A 13,694-nucleotide genomic window follows, 5' to 3' on the forward strand; every position below is an offset into this window, starting at 1 on the left:
ATAATATTAAGTATTTCAAAAATAAAGAAAGAGTATTGTGGGGTTAACAAACAAATTGAGGGTAGTTTGGTAAATTGATCAGGAGTTCAAAAAATGTACATACATTTGTCTGGGACTTGGAACAGAAAACTTATTACACAAGGACCGAGGAATATATATATATATATATATATATATTATTTTGATATTTGGGTATGTGTTTTAATTAATAACCGGATATAGATAGACTCCCTATTCGACATTTCTACTCACATATCACCTGAATATGGTTTTTGTTTAATGATGAGAATTTGCAAGCATTTTCCAATATGTTACCAAAATTATTTATTACGTTTTGCTTATTAGTTAATTAAAGCATCGACTCCACAATCCACCGCTGCAAATCATTCACTTTTCCCGTGCTAACTCTCATTTTCACATCTTCGATTCTTCCGATTCGGCGGCGTTTGATCGTTCATCTGAATTCTCCGATCACCGATTGAGTCGATTACCGAAGGTTTTGAAAATTTTGTTTTTATGTAAATTTTGTCAAAGGCTGAATTTACCATCGGATTATCAATCGTATCATTTTTCTTTTTAGCTGAATATTTTTTCTTTTTTATATGCCGCCGTTATTATTGATTATTATTGTTTGTTGATCGGATTTTCTTTGTGGAATCTTCGATCAAGCACTCTTGCTTCATCATTTATATTTTTGATGATCAATATATTTTGGGAATGATCGTTGTGTATACACATGCTTTTTCTTTTTTATGAATTTCAATCCATCAGCTTTTTCGTATTTTATTTACTTTCTGATTTGATTTTCATTTTCCTGCGATTTTCTCACATGCACTTGTTTCGACTGCGATTATGGTACTTACGGTTTGATTAATAGAAGTGAAATTTTGGACTTAGCATTATTAATATATGATATTTTTGTATATTTGTGCCATATATTGTTTTCTGCCCACTTGTTTTTATGTTGAATTTGCCGACCTGTATAATCTAGATATGGCAATGCATGCTAGTTTGAGTGAATCCGTATATTTTGTAGGTTGCTTTCTTTATGATGGCATTTCCACTAAGTCTGCTCGTGTTGTTCGGTAGGCGGTAGCCTTTGCAATTAATTCCGACTATAATATGGTTTCCACTTTCCAGTAGTGGGGAGCTGGAGGGGCAAGCATTGATGCTCTCCCCCAAGCTCCGCTCTTAAATTCCCCAAGGACATAAACATAGTCTCTTCTCACAGTTTACACCAAACACAGTTTATCTTTGGGCGGACATGTTTCCTACATGAGGATTTCTTTTCTGTAACAGACATTCTGAAGTTGATGTAAATTGTAATCCTCAGCTACCCATACAAAGGAAGGTTATTATGTATTTGCTCGTTTGGGAATATGGTTAAAAGGACTTGTTTGTGTTGGCCTTTGTGGCCTTGCAAGAATTAAAGAGGTAATTGATTATAAAAAATGATGATTAGACAATATATCTATGGAATACTTTTGTTGGCATTTCAATGTCAACTCGCTTAAGACAAGGTTGGTTTTAGTTTAGTGATTCAACCAATTTATTGAATATGGAAAAATAAGATTTAGTATTTTCATATTAAATGAGATCCTACTTACAACATCTGTTAGCGGTTATCCGGGTGAACCTGTTTTACTTAATTGTACTATTAAGGCGTGAATTCTGTATTAGATAGCCAGAGGTGTTTCAGGTTGAGTCAGGAGATTTTCCAGGTCTTGATTGAATCAAAATTGCAAACAGACAAATTTTTTAGTGAATTTAACATTATAACTTTTTCTGCAACTGAGATTACCATAAATTATATCATCATGCATTTACATGCTGGAAAATGTTTTAACATTCTTCAAACATATTTAAACCTAGTCACTTTCGTTTCCTCTCATTATATCATAATCAGCTTCACTGAAGTTATGCTGAGAAGAGTTGGATTACTGTTCATAGACTTATGCAAACTTTATTCAATTCCAAGTTTCGACAACTGGGATGTTATTGGAAGGGGTAGACGTTACATTTGATGTTATCCAAAACAGATTTCCTCAAATTGAATCCTCTACCTATAGGGTGTTTGAATATATTCCAACTCACCTACTAGGTAAATGCAAATCTTCGAGTCTTCACATTTTGCTGGCCTCCCCAAATATTTCCCTTAATGTGAATTATTTTGTTGCGCGGTGAAAGTTATGAATAGCACTTGAAGAACTTTTCGCTCCACCCTTGCAGATATAATATAAAAGTCATTTAATCATTATGACTATTCATTAATTCTGATACTTTTGATTGTTCTCTCTAACCTTTATTTTATTTTATTTTTATGTAGTTATTTAACATTAACTTGTCTTTAAAATTTATTGTTCCCTTCCCCATACATGTAATGCTTAAAGTTAATTTTCATTCTTCCGTTTTACATTCTGTGAACGATGACTGCTCTAGCTAGTTAGTTTAAGCAGCATGCAGCAGAGTTATTTCAGACTACAATGGCGAAAATAGGTTTAGATATTTTTTACAATGCAGGAAAGGGTTGCTGGTGCCTGATGGCTTGTGTTTTTGGAAGATTTGGCCTTTGGTTTCTTAGAACATGTACATCAAGAGCCCTTTAGTCCGGACTTTCAAGCCTTTTCCAGCTATTTGACTCTGCGATGTGAGACAATATCACTATCATTATTGTTATTATTAAATGAAACAAGTTAGCAAAATGCGTTGTGAGAGATATATAGAGGTGAGACATCTTTATCTAGCTCTCTTCCTTCCCCCTGTTCTCGCACGTAATTTATTTCTAAAGTAGACATCTTCATTTGATATCAATTTAAAGGTATTGTCTACAACTTAAATTATTTTCAGGAGAAAGAGGTTTCTCTTAAATCTTTGTGCAGGTAGGCAGGCTATCAAGAATATATTGAGATCCTGGTTTGTGCATTTTTTATGGCTTACTGCCTCCTAAATTGATAGAAACTTTAGACTAAGAGCCAGTCTGCTAGCATATTCAGTAATAGCTGCTTAGCCTCTCTAGTATAAAGAATCTGAATCACAAATGGTATTGCAGGCACCTTTTTGGTCTGTCTGGATTACTGATGAACAGGTTTGAGTAGTTTTTCTGGTTTTCTCTTCAAGAATTATTAGATTGACCAGCTGCAGTGGCTGTGTCTTGTGCTTCAGCCTTGGACAAAAAACAGGCGAACTAGGAAACAATATTTCAGAACACATTAAATTTCTTCCTCGTGGCATTTTTATTTATCGACCCATCATTCTTCTGAAGGAAAATGACGCTAAATGTATATCATTGTAAATTTATTATAGAATTGTAATAACTATTTCATACCAGCTGATCAGATGTGTTGTGGAACTTCTTTGCTGCGAGACCTTTGGCATAATCTGTGATCCTTGATGGTGCATGAAGCCCCGATATGTGCTGGTGGAATGCTTTTGTTCTAGAAGCTATCTTAACCATCTCTTTTCTCAGCGTAAATTGGTAGCAGTATTTTAAGTACTTGGTTTACAATTCTTTGAATTGTATCATGGAAGAGCAAGGTGTTGCTCGTTCTCATCTCTTGCCTGCCTTTCGGGATATGTATGTAGAGAATTGAATATATATTTGAATGAGCTACTCTATAACTTGTCGTTGTTAGTGAGCTATACCATTCCTTCCAATCCAGTTGAAAATTGGTTTACCAGCTTTGTAGTTGACTCTGAATAAGGTCGTGATGCTTAAGTTGATGTAAAGTTTACTGGCTGTGAGCTCACTCTCATGGTTGAGTAAGAGAGAAATTAAGATGAGATGAGATGAGATGAGATGTGGCCTTGTCCATACTGCCTATGAGTGAATACAAGGCCTGATGCCCATTGTCTGTTGCAAAAGATTTAAGGCATTGGATTCATTTAGCAAATCATTATAAATAGATGACTAGATGGGGAGTTGTCTAAATAGTATACCAGCATTCTCATGGGAATAAATTTTCTGCTCGCTTTTGTAATTCAATGACCTAATAGAAGCCATGCAGTAATGGGGATGAACTGACTGTGGAGAACATCTTTCCCAACTGGTAGGAGATTATTTGCTGTGAATCAGTTTTAGTCGTGGAGAAGCTTCTTTTCATGCTAGCTGCTGATTCTCGATGCCTCTATCGAATTGATGATTCCTTTTGGTGTCCTCGGGCCATGATTTCACCTGGCGATTTTCATTGATAAACAATGTAACAATCGGAATGACTGTTTCCCATCAACTGTTTTGGACATTTCCTTCATCTGGTTGAAAAGTTTTCCATCATGGTGCCCATTGAGCGATGTATGTGGTAGTTCATGATTATTGTCAAGAGCGCAGTCACGACCTTCTACTACTTATTCTTCAATTTTTTTTTTCTTTTTTGTGAAATTTCTTAATATTCTTTTGTCGCAGCCAATATAGGCGTGGTGAAGGTTTTGTAATTGGTTGGTTATGTATTCAAATACTCAAGTTTGTTCTATTTGCTGACCAAAGAAATTTGTAACATTTATGACCTTGGAGTGCCTTGATGTTCCTCTTTGTAATGTTAAACACTATAACAATGTAATGTATCCACAATTTTCAGGAAATTCTGATTTTGAGCTATACTTTCATGTCTATCATGAAGGCAAGATTCCGAATTCTTAGTGGCAGTGGCTTCTTCCACACTAGTTTGTCAGGAATTGGAATTTGAATTCTAGTCCCTTCAATTATTCTGGTGAATCTAAAATTTGGATCTTCCTAAAACCACATTCTTCAGTTGCTTTCCCATTAATTTTATGATCTGAAGGGATTTCTCCTTTGCACTTCTTATGCAAGTCGAGGAAGCTACACTGTTTCAAGCAAAATGATTGAATTTTGTATCATTGCCTGAAATTTATAATTTAGGATAATTAGTAATGAAGAACATCCTTGAGTTTAATATTTCCTTCGGTGGATGTTTGCTTCGACAGGTTTTAGTTTGTACGAATTTTCAGCTGTCCCTTCCCCTGAGTCAAAATATTTCATATCAGCATAAAGTCAGTTTCAGAATACAAGAAATGTTATCATTACTGGAAACTTATGAAGCTCTTTTATACATCATGTATGTGGGAGCTTTATTGAAGTGAATTATCTAAGCAATGGAACGAAAGTTGACCAACTCCCTGTCCTTAACTTTGTAACTCTTACAAAGACAATTGAAGTTTTTACTATTATAATTACACATAAAAAGATGAGAAACTTTTTATCAGTAACTTGTGAAACTCTTTTACACATCATGTTTGTGGGAGCTTTATAAAAGTAGAGTGTTTAACCAACGGAACCAAAGTTGACAAACTTTCTGTCCTTAACTCTGCAAGTCATACAATGCTATTTGAAGTCCTTGACTTGACATGCTTTACTATGTGTTGCTTTTGAACTATGTAGAGTTGCATAATTAGAATGGCTATGTAGGCTATGTAGGCTATGCATTTGAATGGAAATTCTGATATTCACGTGATGAATTATGAGCAGAACATTTTGCTTTCTCTACACTAAAGAGTTGTTTTTGACCAATGAAATGAAAAAACTGCAAATTTTGTTAATCAAGCGAATTGATTCTTGAACAGAACTGATTGCGATGGTCAACCTTATTAGGTACAGTATAGTACTTTTCTTTGTTTTGTTGATGTTTGAGTTTCAAAAACACAAAAATCGTGAGAATTACATGACTGTGTGCAGGAGTTGTAGTAAATTTTATGATTTTATACATGAAGACTGATGGATTGTGTTGGGATTATAGTAGATGATTCTTAGAAATGATTTACACCGTCAGTGTTTGAAACGTTATTATGTTGGTTGGAGGGTCTTTGATGGTCAGACAGCCTGGTTATGCAATGACCGATTATAGAAGGTGGTGCTGAAGATAAGAATGCAAAAAGTTCCAAGCGACGAAAATATCACATCTTACTTCCACAATTACTCGAAAAGGGCATTCTTTCTTCTCAGCTATCTTTATATACATCTCATAAGTGTAAAAGCTTAATTTTTCTGCTGCTATTATACTAGTTTATTTGGAATTTGAATCAGTGTCATCGTATTATTTTAGATGATAGTTTACCAAATCTAACATTGTTGTACTTTCTATTCAGATGACTGTTCTTATTTCATGGTAGAAGGTATTACCAGGCTATTTGTCTGCTTAGCATTTAGTTAACTGCAAAACTGTCCTGTGTGATACATTTGGATTTAAACTTGACTTAGAAGCATGGCACACTAATGTTTTCCTGGAGTATCCATTTTATACCCACCATTACTATTATTCAATTATTATCTTGTATGCGTTTCAAAAAAAAATATTATTATCTTGTATGAGGTGAAGCAAATAGGCTGTTGAGATAAATGCTTTTAGCTAGTTTTTTGGTTGTTCATAGTTAAAAAGTATATCTTATAGAATATTGTTTCCTGTTTTATCCTATTTTTTGCTTGGTGGGAACAAACTAAGCAATTCCCTTAGCAACACTTGATAGTCCTTTTAATGAATGGAGGAATGGGTGTATTAATTCTGGTTGCATTTTTATGTTAAAAAATATATGCTTGTGGCTTGACTTTGAACATTTCAACCTTCTTCAAATCACTGTGACGATTTTCTAATGTTCTAACCTGCATGTTTTATCGTTCATCTAAACTTTTTTCCAGTAGTGAAATCTGCTTTCTGAGATATTATGCAATTCATGCAGTGTTAATAAGCTGAGACAGTTTTTTGCGCAATCAATTAAGCTATGGAGCATAGGCACATGTTCAACACATCTCAGAATTTTGAGACCGATAACGATCACAGGTGGAATCACACTGAACAACCTTACTTGCATAATGGTACGAATTTTTACTTTTGTAATTTTGCAACTATTATTAGAAAAGGCTAAAACACCGTCCGTTAAATACCATTTTAATTATAGGAGTTATTACCCGTTAGGTGAAGCCTACTTAGGCACTATAGACTTCAAATAATAGTGTCAGAAACATTAGTTCGTTCCATTTCAACTGCTAGATCGATTCATGCATAATGTGAAAATTCCTTTCGATTGAGGGACGATCATGTCAGACATCTGTCCTTGTTGTCATGAACTTCAGTGACAACTGAAAAGGCAAAAAAAAATTTAATTATAATTATCTTTTTATGCTTTCAAGCTTGTGTGTCATCTGACAAGAATATACTACTCATGGGCTGAAAATTGTGAACTTGTTTTTGAAATACAATGAAACCAGAGTTCGTGACCGAGTTACACCTCATTTATGCTCGATAACAGTCTTTTTCTTTCATTTAAATTTCCCTTTGATCTCAACTTCTGTTCTGTTCCTATAGCAAGGGCTGGAGCTTCTGAAAACGGCTCTTTTACTCATCCTGCGAATAATATGTCAATCCAAGACGGGCGGATCACTTCTTACTGGACACCTGCTCCTAGGTCAAGCAGATACTCTTCATCCAATTATCCTGGTGAATTGCCACGTTACCAATCGTGGGCTCCTGGTGCATCTCATGCTCCTTATCCGCACCAATCTGCTGCTGCTACAAATTTCCATATGCTCCAAAATAATTATTCTCATCACCTGGCTTCTGCTAACCAGTTTGGGCAAACAGTCTCTAGAATAGACGGTGGTTTTTTATATCAGACAGGGTTTAGTGGTGTACGACCTTACAAGCGTAAATACCCTGGTAATGCCTCAGTGTTTGACAGAGGGTCTACAAGCAGATATCATGATGTTGGAAGTGCGTCCAATCTTCACTTGCACGTTGGCCAATGGGAGGAGAAGCAGAGTACAGAATCTCATACTAGGTCTTCGGAATATCCTCCCAATCACGAATATAATCGCCTTTCTAGTGGTACTGAAGGTAATCTGAGAAACGTGAGAAGTAGAACTTCAGTATTCCTGGAACCCAATCAGACAAGCCATATTATTCACCATTCATTTTCTGGTCAAACTGTTGATCAATCTAATTCAGTGGATGTTCGGAGGCAAAATTCGAATGTTCCATCCATGGAATGGAATCATAATCTCATTTTACCTTCTGTTCATGGAGAGGCGTTTGACTCGAGTAAGTTTATGTGAATTTATTTCGTTCTGCAACCCTTTCTGTTTTACTCAGGTATTTCTCTTCTCAATTTCAGACTATAGTTTCTTCAGTCATGATCCGAACCCCCTGAATTTGCTTGACAATCTTTCAAATGGCTCCATGGAAGATGGGGGATACAACAATGATATGACCTCACACAGGAATCCTGCTTCTCAGAATGTGAACAGTTACTTTAACCACTCTGTCAGAGGAGCTCGAAGTGGTTACGATCAAAGCGCTGTCCCAACTTTCATGGCTTCTTCAAGCAATTTTCCGCCAGGGCACGAGGCTGCATCCAATGACAGGCTGCAAAATATTGCGGGAAGTTACCCCTCTAGACATCTGCAGGCCATTTCCTCCTTGAGAATGCGTGACAGACATAGATCATATAATGAGGAAACAAGTTTACAGGATCAGTTGCCACCAGAGGTATACCTGTTTACAGTTTTTTGAATGCCAATTTGCTCTTGAGAAAATTTATGCTGGAAAATAAATAAATTAAGTTTCTCTTTGCTGAAATGTCCTTTTAATTTAGCAAATTTAGTTTCTTCATAAAATTATTCTCGGACTTTTAGTTTTTAGATGGTCCTATTCTTTTGATTGTGCTTCATACGGTTATCTGGGTGTGATCTAATTTGAAAGATAATGACTGACAATCACGATATACCTTCAATTAGTGCACTAGTTCCTAGTATGATATACATCATATTTTCGTTTGAATATGACAGCTAACTAGAGGATACTGCTTATTTATCGTAATGACTACTTGATAAAAAATTGGTGCTTCTGTTGAGCAGCTACACAAGACCGTAGGCAGTTGAAAGGGAAGGTGTACATAGGTTAGCTGCCTATGTACAAAACACCAGGTGCAAGACAAGGAGTGTGTTTAATTGCAGTGAAACATCCAGAGGGATGATATGTTAATTTATAAACATCTAATGAGACTTTGTTGCACATAACAGAATATGTACTGTACAAATTAAAAACGTATGGTCATTAATGTCTCAGCGAAATAAATTATTATTGTCTTGTATTTCATTTTGAATTTACTATTCCTACATTGAAGGCATGCTTAACCAGCCCCTTGATCTTTATGAGCACACGAAGGATATAACTTCACTGATAAGATGCACCTTTTATCAAGTCCACGGACATAACTTGTGTTAATGCGCAAGGGATTAGTCTTGTTTTCGTGAGCCCAGCACATTTTTTTGGACTAAAATATCTATGTGAAAGACTAATTACGGTTTGACAGAGATAAATATTCATCCCTATATTACTCACTCGAAGTTCAAATTTCAGGATGTCATGGCTGTGAACCACCACTCGTCATATTATGGATCCAGAACTCTGTTTGAGCACTACAGGGGCATGAGACTTGACATAGACAATATGAGCTATGAGGTGGCGTTAATACCCCTCTTTTTTTTTCCTTTCGTTTTTCTCTTTTTCTCGAACGAGTTTACTTATCAACACGTGCATTTGGCATGAGCAGGAACTTATTGCACTCGGAGAGAGGATCGGGAGTGTCAGCACTGGGTTGTCTGATGATTTAATCTCAAAATGTCTTGCTGAATACACATACCTTTTGTCAGTCCGGCTTGAAGATGAACCAACATGTGTTGTTTGTCTGGTAAGATTCTCGATCTCCGTTTTGCTTCTCTCGTGTACAAATGAACGAACATGTGTTGTTTGTCTGGTAGAATCCCGGATAGGTTCAAAGGGGCCATCACGGACAACCATCATTCAAATTACTAAAAACAATTCTTTCCCCCACAAAATATGTGATGTTTCTTACTAGAATAGTGTAAACTAAATAAAAGGGTGCTGCTAATTAGAGAAAATGGTTTGTGATTGCGTTTGTGTTCATTAAATGTAGGAGGAATACCAAAACTTGGACGACGTTGGGGCTATAAAAGTATGTGGCCATGAATTTCATGTGGCTTGCATTCGAAAATGGCTGTCGATGAAAAATTCGTGTCCGATTTGCAAGGCAACTGCGATGGAGAACAACATGAAAGGCGAATGATCTATTCGTTGATCAAGTCAAGTTATTGTATGATGTAATATAGATGCATGTATTGTTCAGTATATGTCAATGGATACTGTTAACTAAACTTTGAAGGGAAATGGTACTTCATTGAACTTTTTTTTTTTTAATTTTTTTTTTCATTGAACTTTATTTGATGGTGGTTGGTGCTTTCAACGAACACAACTTTAATTGATTTGTTATAGGATGAGCATGGTTAGGCGTTGAAGAGTGTAAAACCAACTGGATTTTCACAAACACTTGTACTGAAATTTCATTGAAAACACAAAACTGAGACCTTAGTTTAATTATTCACAAGAAACACGAAGAATTGAGACCGATTCTAGAAATGGAATTCAACTGAAAAATTATACCTCAGTCGCAGCAAATTGCACAAATCCTTTTTTAAAAAAAGGAAGAATTCACCTAATTATCTTATTCTCTACTTATTATTTATAATTTATTGACTAGTTTTGACTGATTGATCTATCTTTAATTATATCTATCTATTATCTATCTATTACAATTTACATCTATTAATATATAGCTTTGATTTGTGAAAAGACTCATTTGTTCCTATTGAATTCACTGATGTTTCTCGGCCTTTTGCATGCCAACTTAATAAAAGGGTTTTTAATGCTTCATATATCTACGCTCTTCTATATATATGTGCAAGTCTTTGAGGCCAATAGTGTACTGTAAGGCAAATTCAGCACATCTTCGCCTCTCTTGTGATGCAAAGGTTCAATCAGCAAATGCTCTTTCCTATCGGCATACCCGAACTCTTGTGTGTGAGTCATGCAGAAATCGAGTAGCACGGGTTCGGTGCTTTGACCATCAGATGTTCATGTGCCAAAGTTGTGATGCTGGCCATCACCGTGTTTCTTCACAGCATAAGAGAAGAGTGATTAAAACTTATGTGGGGTGCCCTTCGGCCAAAGATTTAACCGTGCTTTAGGTGTTCGATTTGAATTAGTTAGAGAGTAATTTGGTCGATAACTAGCTAGAGATAACCAGTATGTATATCTGTCATCAATTAGTGTTGATTCGGGTGTTTAAATAAAAGTTATATTCATTTTTTCAGACTCAACGTGATTATCACATGTTCATATGTACATAAAATGACATGATAAAATACATCATATGATAGATAATAATACAACACATAAATATACATATTCAGCTGGATACCTATTTCAATCTATTATTATTATTATATATAAATATGGAGTTTACATTGTGAATTTACTTTGGTACCCTTATTAATTACTTTTCTTATTAATTTTTTTTTATTTCTTCATTAATTGTTGTGCGTTATTTGTTTGGTTTTGTTATATATATATATATATATAATATAAATATGGAGCTTTCATTGTGAATTAATTACTTTGGTACCCTTATTAATTAATTTTCTTAATATATATATATAATATAAATATGGAGCTTTCATTGTGAATTAATTACTTTGGTACCCTTATTAATTAATTTTCTTATTAATTGTTTTTTTTTCATTTTCTCATTTATTATTGTGCATTGTTGTTAGTTTTTTTTTTTTTTTTTATCATGTTTTATCTCTTACAATAATCATATGTACTCCTTTTGAACTACATCATTTGTTACTTAATTAATATATTCATGGCAGTTGGTGAAAACTATCAAAATTTAATATTTGCCATACACACACATGCTTACTATCCCATTGAAAACTTACAATTAAACGGTAATGCATTTTTCTAAAATTTAAAATGCATATACAATTAAACATTAAAAGATATCATTCTACGCATATACAAATATTAATAATTTTTTAACTCTCAATAAACCATGAGTTAACGTGACAAATTAAAATAGGTGTCATAAGAATTAACCGCAAGATTTACGTACATTCACAAAAAAATATTATTATTTTAAGTTGCAAATAAATGATAACATCCAATCGATATTTTTTTAAAATTAGTACAACATTACTTCTATATGTTGGTAATTTATTAAAACTAGCAACCGTGCACACGCGTTGCGTGTGTAATGTAATAAATGAAATCACTAAGTACATTGTAAAAAAAAATAATAAAAAATTAAAGAAAAAATATATGTTAAAATGCAATGAGAAAAAATAACGGATGAAAAAACGTTCAAAATGTATAACATTTTGACGTATACACCATTATAGAATATTCGAGAGGTTGTATGAATTATGAATATACAAAAAAAATCTAATATCTAGGTTTTAATTAATGTATAACTTCTTGTAAACAATGACAACATCTTTATGTTTCAAATTTTGAAGTTAAAATTTTTTAAGAAGTTTCTTGTGCTCCACATCCATTTACTACGACCTGCAACAACATAGACAACAACAATGCAAATGGGTGAGAACAAATGTTATGAAATGAACACTCTTAGTAAGATTTAATAGATGTACAAAATTTGGAGTTCTTAAAACATTTTGTCGATTTTGAAATTTGAATTTTATATATAAAGAATAATATTATAATATCTAACCTTTTATCTTCTGTCATTTGTCAATAGTACATTTCTGTAAACAACATTTTTTGTGTACACACCAAGTCGACGTTCTATCTTTCCATCTTTTACCAGAATCTTCGTAGTTTGTTCGAATATTTTAAATTTTTCAATTGCAATTAAATTAGAATATTATATTAAATAGGAGATATTTTTTTATTTATCTTTCTAAATATCTAGATTAACATACTATTTGAAAATTTATCGACTTGAAACTTTTAATCAGTTAGTTAGTTAGATAAAAAAAAAATATCCCTAATTATCCTATTGTATCGCCTATATATTGATAGCAGTGATTACTCCTACAAAATCATAGAACATAAACATTCATCACAAATAAAAATCGTGAACGAATGTATACAGAACAGCAGTCAATGCAGACGCATATAGTGAATCTAGCATAACGTTATAAACTTAAAAATGCAGATATGTAATATTCACATTTTACATCGAAAAAATAGCGATTGGAAAATATTATAATTCCAACTGACTTGTTTCGATGTGTTGGAAAATTGCTGCTCAAGTTCCAATAACTTCTCTTTCTTCTCCAAGAACTCCTGCTCATCCTCCTCCAAAGGAGACATAGAATTACCCCAATGGAAAAAAATTGTTTCAAATCCTTGTAAAACCTTAGCAACTCCTTCTCGTTTTTAGCAGGCTGCAGAAAAAGCATTTTGAAACAGCAAAATTGGAGTATGCAAGAAAAGACGATGAAACTACCTTCAAAATCTTGGGAGGTTACTCAAGTACTCCAACATTCGAGTATGAATTTATATAAATTCCAAGAGGATGCAATGGCAAATGGTGGAATATTTATCTGCAATTGAAGTTGAAAAAAAAAAAGAAACCAAATTTATGTTCCACTGGCAAGGCTAAAAATATAAAATAAAAACAATAGTTATTACACAATGCGAAAAATAGTGAAAGAAGCAAAATCAAGAAAAATAAAATCGCCTGAGATTACAAATTTGCAGCATACAAAAATTGAATCTTTATCGTTATCCGAGAAAAGGAAATTATCAAGAAACTCAAACCATGTAGTGACCTTTATCGAGATCACCTACTAAACAAAAACTTAGGCA

The 13,694-nt window shown here is 33.9% G+C and overlaps 1 protein-coding gene across 3 annotated transcripts; it reads left to right on the top strand.

Moving 5' to 3' along the window:
* The first annotated feature begins 224 nt into the window (after positions 1–224).
* Positions 225–10,242, top strand: LOC140886308 (uncharacterized). 3 transcript variants are annotated; one of them, XM_073292850.1, is made up of 8 exons: positions 225–496; positions 2,521–4,288; positions 6,685–6,820; positions 7,311–8,042; positions 8,116–8,489; positions 9,363–9,464; positions 9,556–9,693; positions 9,940–10,242. In XM_073292850.1, exons 3-8 carry the CDS (start codon positions 6,727–6,729, stop codon positions 10,087–10,089), a joined length of 1,590 nt encoding a protein of 529 aa, XP_073148951.1. In that variant the 5' UTR covers positions 225–496; positions 2,521–4,288; positions 6,685–6,726; the 3' UTR covers positions 10,090–10,242. The 3 variants fall into 3 exon arrangements, with proteins under 3 accessions (XP_073148951.1, XP_073148952.1, XP_073148953.1); XM_073292851.1 differs by having other exon boundaries at positions 2,521–2,725; XM_073292852.1 differs by lacking the exon at positions 2,521–4,288 and having other exon boundaries at positions 226–496.
* Positions 10,243–13,694: the final 3,452 nt, after the last annotated feature.

The sequence above is a fragment of the Henckelia pumila genome, chromosome 3 (assembly GCF_033568475.1).
Source record: "Henckelia pumila isolate YLH828 chromosome 3, ASM3356847v2, whole genome shotgun sequence".
Classification (NCBI taxonomy): domain Eukaryota; kingdom Viridiplantae; phylum Streptophyta; class Magnoliopsida; order Lamiales; family Gesneriaceae; genus Henckelia; species Henckelia pumila.

Bases quoted from the DNA above. Each gene is read 5' to 3' on its own strand.
- LOC140886308 (XM_073292850.1), top strand. From the start codon at position 6,727: ATGGAGCATAGGCACATGTTCAACACATCTCAGAATTTTGAGACCGAT. The intron at 8,043-8,115 runs GTAAGTTTATGT...TCTCAATTTCAG, and splicing joins TGGAGAGGCGTTTGACTCGA to ACTATAGTTTCTTCAGTCAT. The intron at 9,465-9,555 runs GTGGCGTTAATA...TGGCATGAGCAG, and splicing joins TAGACAATATGAGCTATGAG to GAACTTATTGCACTCGGAGA.